This window comes from Rattus rattus, chromosome 14 (assembly GCF_011064425.1).
Source record: "Rattus rattus isolate New Zealand chromosome 14, Rrattus_CSIRO_v1, whole genome shotgun sequence".
NCBI lineage: Eukaryota > Metazoa > Chordata > Mammalia > Rodentia > Muridae > Rattus > Rattus rattus.
The window spans coordinates 81,784,292-81,793,787 of record NC_046167.1 but is presented as its reverse complement, the minus strand read 5'-3'; the positions used below and the strand labels follow the sequence as shown (position 1 = coordinate 81,793,787).

General features: G+C 53.3%; 1 protein-coding gene across 1 annotated transcript; it reads right to left on the bottom strand.

Moving 5' to 3' along the window:
* Window positions 1–352: 352 nt before the first annotated feature.
* On the bottom strand, window positions 353–8,464 carry Cxcl14 (C-X-C motif chemokine ligand 14). Its single transcript, XM_032885024.1, has 4 exons — window positions 8,173–8,464; window positions 7,909–8,014; window positions 4,153–4,266; window positions 353–1,486 (listed from the first exon to the last, which is right to left on the bottom strand). The coding sequence occupies exons 1-4, from the start codon at window positions 8,234–8,236 to the stop codon at window positions 1,471–1,473; spliced, it is 300 nt and encodes a 99-aa protein (XP_032740915.1). The 5' UTR covers window positions 8,237–8,464; the 3' UTR covers window positions 353–1,470.
* Window positions 8,465–9,496: the final 1,032 nt, after the last annotated feature.

The following is a 9,496-nucleotide window of genomic DNA, read 5'->3' as shown; positions in this document are numbered from 1 at the left end:
CCACACAACCTGGTGCCTGAGCCCACAGCCTTCCACTTGAATTCCTGCCCCTGCACTGGGGGTTCTCAGAGCTGTGGGCCCCAGAGCATCTTGGTCTGCCTCCTCCTTGCCTCCTCACCTGCCCGCTTCCATCAACCTGCTGCAGAGAGTGGCGGGGAGCGTTACCCTCCAGGCCTGGCTTCCTGGCTTCCAGAGAGAGCAGCAGCCCCACACTCCATAGAGACAGGCACTTGTGAAACACCAGTTTCCTCTCCCAACACACTCGTGCCAGTTCCTTTAGGACGCCGGCAAACATTTTATTGTCATCTGGGTTAACCAGACAGAGGGGGAGAAAAAGCCCAGGAGCCCGGAATTTTGGTAACTTCAAATATATGTTTATTACTTTCTTTTTCATCTTAGAAAGAACATGAAACCCGCATGCAGCACTCATGAATCTCAGCACTTACATAGCAGATTCACAGCCGTACAGTGCGGCCTCTACTGAGGGGCAGCGTGTGGCAGGGGCGGGTACTGAAGGCAATATGTACACAGGAGAGGGCGCAGGGTCATCCTAACTCCGAAAGAGGACCTCGCTGTTTGCATATGCACCCAAGGGGGAGTGTGCTTTCTGTGGGGGCAAGGGGAACAGAGCTACGTGGGTCTCCCCATGCCAGTAGGATGTGTAGCTCTGGCTGGATGTCATGCATTGAGTCCTGAATTTTCCCCTTTTCCTCCACACACTGTTTTCTCACGCTGCCGGGGGCTTCTGATGCTTCAGAAGCATCATCTACCAAAGCAGTGAGCCTTTCAGAAACCCTCAGAGGTTGCGAGAGGAAGACCCAGCTCCTTTAAGGATCGCTTGCCTGGTTGGGATAGGGGAATGAGCTGGGGTGGGGGTGGGGCTGGGGTGGGGGATGAAGCTCGTTCTGGGAAGTAGATTGAGTTCCTCTAGGCACAGATGCAGAAGGACTTGTTCCCAATTGCCCTGCAACAGGCGCCATGGTGGAGCCACACCGAAACTCTGACCAGTCATAAGCCCAGGAGAGCCTGTGGCAGCTGTGCCGAGGCGCCAGGCTCTCTGAGGGGAAGCTTCGCAAGCCTGCACCGGAGCAACAGTGCAATGAATTGCCTGAACCATACTGATTGCTCCTTCCAGGCGCTTATAAAGTTCAGATGTGTGGTGACATATGGACAAATACAAAACCCCTTATTTTAAAAAGGAAAGGCTTGGGCCCACCCCCAACCCCCCAACCCCCGGCAAAAAGCCACTTGTAATGAAGTCTGGTACGCAGGAGAGCTGGATCTCACATCTGGAAGGCTTTCACACACAGCTATAAAATGTAAAAACTGACCCTGGTAAGAAGAGCTTCACAGCAATATATAATTTGTCTTATGCTTGTGAGAAAGAAAGGGCTTTTATTTTTAATCTGCAAAGTCCTCTGCTGAAGTCTCTCAACTGGCCTGGAGGTTTTCTTTCCAAGATCGTCCACCCTACTCTTCGTAGACCCTGGGAAGAGAGGACACACAGGTGTAAGTGGCTCGGGACGCGGTGTAGGCTGCTCAGGACGTGGTGTAGGCTTCTCACACAGCTCCTGTAGAGTGGCTTCATTTATGGATCCTCTCCCAGGTCTGGGGCCAGGAGAGGAGAGATGGTTCTAAAGCTGTGACTGAAACCTATGCAAAAGCTCACACCACACAGATGGGTGTGGACGCTCACACCTGAAATCCTAGCGCTGGGCTGCACTTTGTAGGCAGATCACTGCTCCTTCTTGCTTGTTCCTGACTTCTGAATGAGAATCCCTAATCATGCATTGACATAAACTGCCCCGGGGCCCGAGAGGCGGTGCTCTAAAATCTGTCACCGCTCTGTCAGAGGATCAAGTTAAGTTCCCAGCATCCTCATCAGGAGCTCCCAAATCCCTACACCTCCAGTTCCAGGGGCATCCAATGCCCTCTTCTGGCTGCCTTGGGCACCTGCACACACATGGCAGCAGTCAAGTGTTCTATGCAGCTGCCTCTCATGACAGCCAGAGACTCTGGTTTCTACAGCGCTTTGAGCTCAGTAGTTGATGGCACGGACCAGGAACCGTGCTTCCTCCTTTCTCCCTTCTGAGCTATGGAACATGTGTGTCTTCTCTCTCTGACTTGGAACAGTTCTTTTATCGCCACTGGCGTTCATTAAGTCGTTTTTAATCCTTTATAAGGAAAGGGGTAGAAAGAGAAAGGAGAGGCACAGCGGTTTCCTGTTTCAGGTGCCTCAGTTTCTAAGAAAGGGATGAACTCAGTAGAGCGGGACGTGGGCTGGTAACCCTGAAATCCCTACACTTGCGAGGTTCACAGGCTAGGGTTCAGGGTTCAAGGCTATCCTTTGTCTTGAGGCTGAGTTGATACTAGACTGGGCCTTATGAGACTGTGTCTGGCCAAACCAGCCAATTGTCCTGAAAAGGCTACTATGTAGCAAATCGGCAGAAGTCTGGTTAGCAGAGGCCCTCACAGCCTCCAGGAGAGCAACTTGCAAAAATAGAAACAGTGGGGTGGGGGTGGGGCTGCAGGAAACCCACAGACGCCTCCTCTTTAAAGCCACCGTCCAGGTGGAGCAAAATCGGGTGGGTAGAGGTTCGAATGTCTCCAGTAGTCAGAGCAAGACTTCCCAACCCTCCATAAGCTGGGGTCATTCTGCCTCTGATGACACAGCCGGGAAGGTGGTGGGGGGTAGGGTGGGGTGGGTGTGGGTGTGGGTGGGCCAGGCTCTGCTTTTGCCACGCGAGCTGTGCGTGCCCTGACCAGGGCTTCATTCCCATCTGATATAGAGGAACTAGTCTCTCACCTCACCATTTTCTATTTCAGGCAATTGCGGACGAGGCAGTTTTGAAGGGAGCAAAAAAGGATTCAGGTGTAGAAGCTGAACAGGGGTGTCAGCCAAGAGAGAGCAGCTCACAGGGCTGAGGCTGTGTGTGCGTGTGTGTGTGTGTGTGTGTGTGTGTGTAACACAAGGCCACCTGCTGGGGCAGGCAGCACCAGGGACGCACACCCCACACAGGTCTTGCCCCAACTTTCCCTAGTACTGTGAAGGCAGTCCTCACCTGACCTTGGTTTCCCCCTCTTAGGCCAAGCTGCTGGAATCCTTGGAGGTTACCTACATGTGCGTCCTTCCTTAGCTTTGCTTCAGAGGTAAAGATAAAACAGGCCTCGGGTGTCTGCAGAGTGACCTACCTCAGGAGCTGAGAACTGGCCTCTCCTTCCAAGGCCAGACCTAGGACCCCAGATTAGAACTAGGGAGCCCCCTTCTGACGAGGGTGAAAACTGCCCATCAGCAGAAGTGTCTGGTCCAAGGCACTGACCATCTCAACTGCTGCCCCTTTGGGTAAAGAGGCTCTTATTGGAAAGGGCTGAACTCAGTTGACCCTCAGAACCTGCCTGAGAAGGAACAAGTCAGATGCCTAGGACGAACAGGGCATGGGGCTCTTTGGAGAGGAAATCAACTCACTGGCAGGGGTCACTGTATACCTGTAGTTTTTTTTTTGGCTAATAAACTGTCACCTAAGAGGTCACACCCCACCCCCTGAAGTTAACAGGGGACAACTATGCCAAATGCTCACCCAGTCACTTCCAGCTTATGTGACTTAGATAGAAAGAACAATTTGGACTATAATATGAGAGTTAGGGGCTGGAGGATGGCTCGGGCAGTTAAGAGCATTGCTGTTCTTGTAGAGGACCTGGGTTTGGTTCCTGCCACCCACACAGCAGCTCATGACATCTGCAACTGCAGTGTCAGGGGATCTGATGACCCTTTTTAGGGGGTCCACAGGCACCAGACATGTAGGGGTACACATATGTACATGCAGGCCTGATACCCATATACATAAGAGAGAAAAAAACAAACCTTTAAAAATCTTCACACAAGTCTATAATGCGAAAGATAAAACGAGATAGAACTTGTGCTCGCAAAAGGAGACACCACCTGCAGTGTGAGGTGGTGTTAGGGTTTCTCCTTTCATAGCTATTACGTGGGTGTCACACGTTAGATGAGGCCGGTAGGTGGCATGGCGTGTGGGTCCGTTCCTGCTCTGAAAGCTATAGCCAACAGCCACTCCCTTCTGAGTGGGCGAGGGTGGGCGTGGGTTGGAGGTGGGCGTGGGTTGGAGGTGGGCGGGGCTGGGGTGGCGAGCATACCTGCGTTTCTCGTTCCAGGCGTTGTACCATTTGATGAAGCGCTTGGTACTTTGCAGCTTAGGATGCAGGCAGTGCTCCTGGCCGCGGTACCTGGACATGCTCTTGGTGGTTATGCTGAAACAGAGCAGAATCGGGGTACAGGGTTGAGATAATTTGAATGATTGTCTGCAGGATCAGAGCACTGGGTTGCTCGGTCCCTCCTGGCTTCAAGCGCCCAATCCCCAGCAAGCCCTTTTGTAATATTTCATATTCATGATATGGCTAGCCCGTAGGGAGTTGAGTGGGAGACCATACCCCCACCTTCCACAGCACCCAGCTGTTTCCAGGACAGCCTCTCTTGGGGAGCAATGATCATGGGCTCTACCTGTGTACCAGAGGTAGACAGAGCCACTGCTAGAAGGCGCTCATGCCAAGTCCCACAGAAGGGCTAAGACATACCCTGCAGATACCACCGTCTCTGACTGGTAACCCCAGCACCTGAACCCTCTACACCTTGTCCCCGAGGATTTGCTGATCCTCACTGGCTCCGTGGCCTCGTTTGGTGCTTGAGCATGAGGTTGCAATGATCTCATTTGGGGGCAGAAAAATAAGACCTTTCTTCTCTGGGCTTCTCCCAGTCAAAGCCCCAACACTCCATGGAGGCCTAGCTGTGCAGGGGAGAAGCAGGACCCGGTACTGAGTGCAGTCGGCCAGGTTTGGATCCTTGTGACCTGTCTGACTCTGCCTGCCCTCTGTAAAATAGGTACAGTGAAAGGACCTGTGTTGTGGGGCTCCTGCAGGTATATCCTAGGCAGAGTACTCAGCCCTTGGAAGGCATCCAGGGACTTAGTTATTAATTACTAAATAGTCACAAGAGATGAGGCAGCCAGGAGAAAGATAAACTTCATGTGTGAGCTCAGTCCTGGACGGTCTGAGGTACCTCTCTCGCCTAGGGCGACCAGGGAGATACTGGCAGGGATTACGGGAAACGTCTATGAGAAAGGTGGACAGTGGTGAAATTAGGGCCTTGGAAAAAAATCAGAATATGTCTTCCTGATGGGTTACAGCAGGGGTGGTTGGAGATGAGAGTAGAAAGAGGGGAAAGTTTGCTCCCCACCTGGCCCCAAGGTGAAGAGTCAGGGTTTATAGGCCAAATTCTAGAAGGGGTAGGCTTGCTGTGAACGCATATATCCATCCTGTAGGAATGGCAAATGGTCTTGCCAGCAGAATGGGGACAAAATGCTTTGCCAGGGCCTTGCTCTTCCTCCAAGACCAGTGATGGACATCTGATAAGACCAGGTAATTGGATCGTGCTTCCCCGGGGACAGTGGATCCTTCCAGGCTCTGAGCATGGGGCCCTCCCTCTCTACCGCTACCGTCCTGTAGGAATTAGCACCTGTATTTCTCCCAAACCCACCATGCTGTACCATGATGCTGTTTGCCTGAATGGCAAACTCCAGTAAAAACAAACAACAACCCCCCAAACTACCCTAAAAACCCCTTTCTTCACAGGCCAGAGTGCAGACCGAACATCCTACTTTTGAAGATCAGGGAGCATACAAAAGGGTTCAGTTCTCCGCCTCACCCCCCACAGAGGTGCCCAGAGCTTTCTCAGAACACTGGGGTTTTGCAAATCAGAACAGGGTGCAGAATCTGGGATCCAAGGCCTAACAACTGTTAGACATCCTGGGTCTCACCCCCCAGCAATTCTGGGGTGCCGATGGTTTGGATCATTAACTCCATGGACAAACTGTCCTTCAATAACCTGGACTTGGGCTGGCAGGATGGCTCAGTAGGTAAGTGTCCTTGCCACCAAGCCTGGAACGGGATTTGATTTCTGGGCCACACCTGGTAGAAAGAGTGAACCACCTCCTGCAAGTTGTCCTCTGATCACACATGGGTCATGGCGTGCCTACTCGCTCCCCAATAATAAGTGCATATCTATTATATCTATCATCTATCGATCTATCATCTATCTATCATCTATGTATTTATATATCTATGTATCTATCTATGTATCTATCTATGTATCTATCTATGTATCTATCTATCTATGTATGTATGTATGTATCTATCTATTTATCATCTATCTATTTATATATCTATGTATCTATCTATGTATCTTATCTATCTATCTATCTATATCTATGTATGTATCTATCTATGTATCTATGTATATGTATCTATGTATGTATCTATGTATCTATGTATCTATCTATCTATCTATGTATCTATCTATCTATCTTTTTAAGGAGTCCGGGCTTTTCCATGCCCTGATTACAAGGACTTGCACTCAGAAGGCACACTGACTTCCCCCTGACCTCCTCCACCCCCAACCTCCCAAGTAGAGGTCTCTGCATGACTGGTGAGCTGGAAACCTTGCCTGCAGCCTTTGTGGCTGAAAACCTGTTTTGGCAAAAGGTGAGGGTCCCTTGTCTGATAGACACGGAGAGGAACCTCTGGTCTGTCAGAAGATGGGGTGGGAAGGGAGACCTAGGAGAGGTGGTCTCATGTGGCCCCTGCAAGTTTCCCCAAGGCTACAGGGAACGTTCTTTGCCTGCAATTTCCCTCTCTACCCCGAGAACTTCGCTCAAGGAAAGCCTGTCTGGGGCGATCCTTCTCTTTTTGAGTTGCTGATGCAGCCCATACTTTTCTTTTTTTCTTTTGGTCCCCTGCAAGGTCTCAAAGACAATTTGCAATCTCCTCTGACAGTTTAAACTCCCCTAACCAGAAATTCTAAAGTTCTTGTGACTCTTGCCATGGGCATTTTAACCCTGAGGCAGCCCACACCCCAAAGGGTACTTTTCCTTTCTCTGACCTGCAAGACGAGGGCGGGGATAAGGATGTTAATTGGGAGGCTCGTGACTCGGGTCAGCTCAGGCCCTGTGGCTCTCTGAATTCCCTGAACTTCGCGGATGGAAGTGGTGAGGTGCCGGGTGGGGGGTGTGCCCTTCCTTCACAGACGCGGCGTGAAGGCCTTTGGGCAAGCAAGGGCAGCCGGTGGAAGGCGCTTGCCCAGACTGAGAATAAAGTGTGTCCTGTTTCTGGGGGAGGGGAAGAGGGGCCAATGGTCCATGGCAAATATTTGGGAGCTGTTTTGCCAAGGGCTGCCTTCCTGGCCAAGAGTGTATTGATGGAGAAAACGGCAGCGCTGGCTTCAAGCGGTTAATTGGGAAGGCTGAGGCGCAAGGAAACTCAGTGTTCTCTCTCTGCCCCAGTTTTTAAGACTTTGCCGGCTTCCCCACTAAGCAGGCTGCAGTGGTGGCATGGCACATTAACCCCAGCGGAACGGTTTCTCCAACATTGTTCAGATGTACGGACCCACGAGGCAGAGGAGACAGGAGCATTCTCACATTGAAAGCCCTGGGAGCCCCAAAGTGTCCACTCCTGTGGCCAGACCCCTGGCTGAAATGGGGCACTGAAAGGAAAAGTTACTTCTCTCTTCAGTAAGAGAAAGGCAGCCACAGCCAGCCCAGCAGGCTGGGTGTGTGTCCGGAACCGATCTGGTGTAGACACTCTAAGCGGTCGCACCAGAACCACTAGCCCACAGTACACCTCGTCTGCCACTTTGAATCCTAACAAGGACAGGCTCAGAGGGACAGGCCAGAGACACCCCCTCCCCTTTTGCAGACTGTCGGGCAATGTCCCGAGGACTTGCCAGCCGGTTATGAACTGCTTCCCCGGGCCTTGGCAAAGGCAGAGAGAAAGGCGTTATCAACCCGACCCAACCCCAGATTGGGCCCCGCCACGGGACATCCCTGCTACCCCAGAACTCACATAACCATCTTCTCCTCGCAGTGTGGGTACTTTGGCTTCATTTCCAGCTTCTTCACGTCGCTGTAGCGGATCTTGGGCCCCTTCCGGGAACACTTACACTTGGACCCTGCGGGAGAGCGCGGCCCGGCTGCTGAGTCGCCACACGGGTCTCTGCGACCGCCCAAGGTGCCCGCCCGGGACCCCCCGGGTTTCAGGATGCCTAGGTGGTGCTTGGGCTCCCTAGGACAGGACAGGACCGCGACCGAGGGCCCTCGCGGCACTCACCGTCCACGCGCGAGGCGCACAGCGCCAGGAGCAGCAGGAGCAGCGCGGCCGCCAGGAGCCTCATGCTGGCCGGAGGGGCGCGGTGGGGAGCAGGGAGGCGAGGAGGGCGCCGGCCTGTGCGTGCGGCGGCCGGGGGATGCCGCCCGGCTGGGTTCTCGGTTTTGAGCCCGCCTCTCTCTGCTGGGCTCTCTCCAGCTGCGCCCGTCGATGGGTGCTCCTGCCGTCTGTCGCGGTGCTGCGCTGCGCTTGGCGCTGGGTGCTGCGATCTCCCCACAGCTTCCCTCCGCCCACCCTGGCCTCTTTTAAATTCGCTCCTGCCCTCTCGGAGAGCGAGCTCATTAATATGCAGAACCACTCGGTGACTCACTGAGATTTCTCAATGTGGTGGGGGGAGGAGATCTCCCAGCCCGCCCTGCCGCCCGCCCCGGACCCATCGCGATCCCAGCGGTGCACACTCGGAGCCACGCGCGCACACGCACACACTCACATCCGCTACCCTCTCGCTCCACAGCACGCCCGCCTTCACGCACTTGCACACCCATACTTCGGTGCCGCTGCCCTGCCTCGGAGAAGGTCAGGCGGGAGCACAGCCTGCCGAAGGGTGCTGCTTTTCTGTTTCCCGTGGCCACTTCTCAGGCCACACAGGTTTATGTTCCGAGGCCACCGAGAGACCCAGGCCTGGCTCAAATCCTAGAGTTTTCAAGCAGGTGCCAAGGGAGAATGCCAGCAGGCCCGGCCCCCTGCGGTGTTGGTCTCTATTGTGCCTGCTGGCCTCGTGGTCAGAGCTGAAGGCCAGGTGGAGTTAGGGGCTTAGCACAGGTTGTGTAAGCCTTTGATCAAGTCACTGGTTCACGGGGTGGGGGGTCACCAGTGGAGAGGACTAGCAACTCCTAGAAGGGGCTCTATAGTGTGGTGTTCATGTGTGACTGTCCACAGTGTGACTATAGTGTGGACAACCCGGGACATTTGTCACATACGTTCATAAGAATCTGTAAAGCCAGGTAGAGCCAGGCAGTAGGCGGCTATGACCGTGGTAACGGGAGGGAGGCCGCCCCGCCTTGTGAACATTGCCCCAGACTGTGGTGGATGAAATTCCATCCTGCCCCACTATTCAGCAGCACACGACTGTCCATTAAAAGGCTTCTTCTTTTTGCTCTCTGTAAACCTGTAGGTGGTCATAGTGCCCACAAAGGCACCCGTGAGAAGAACGTAAGCGGTACAAAGCAGTTATCAAGATGCAGGACACCATGCTCGGACAACGGCGCTTGAGGGCATCATTCGTGCATATACATTTTATGTCACTTTGACTGGGACGACTTCCCTT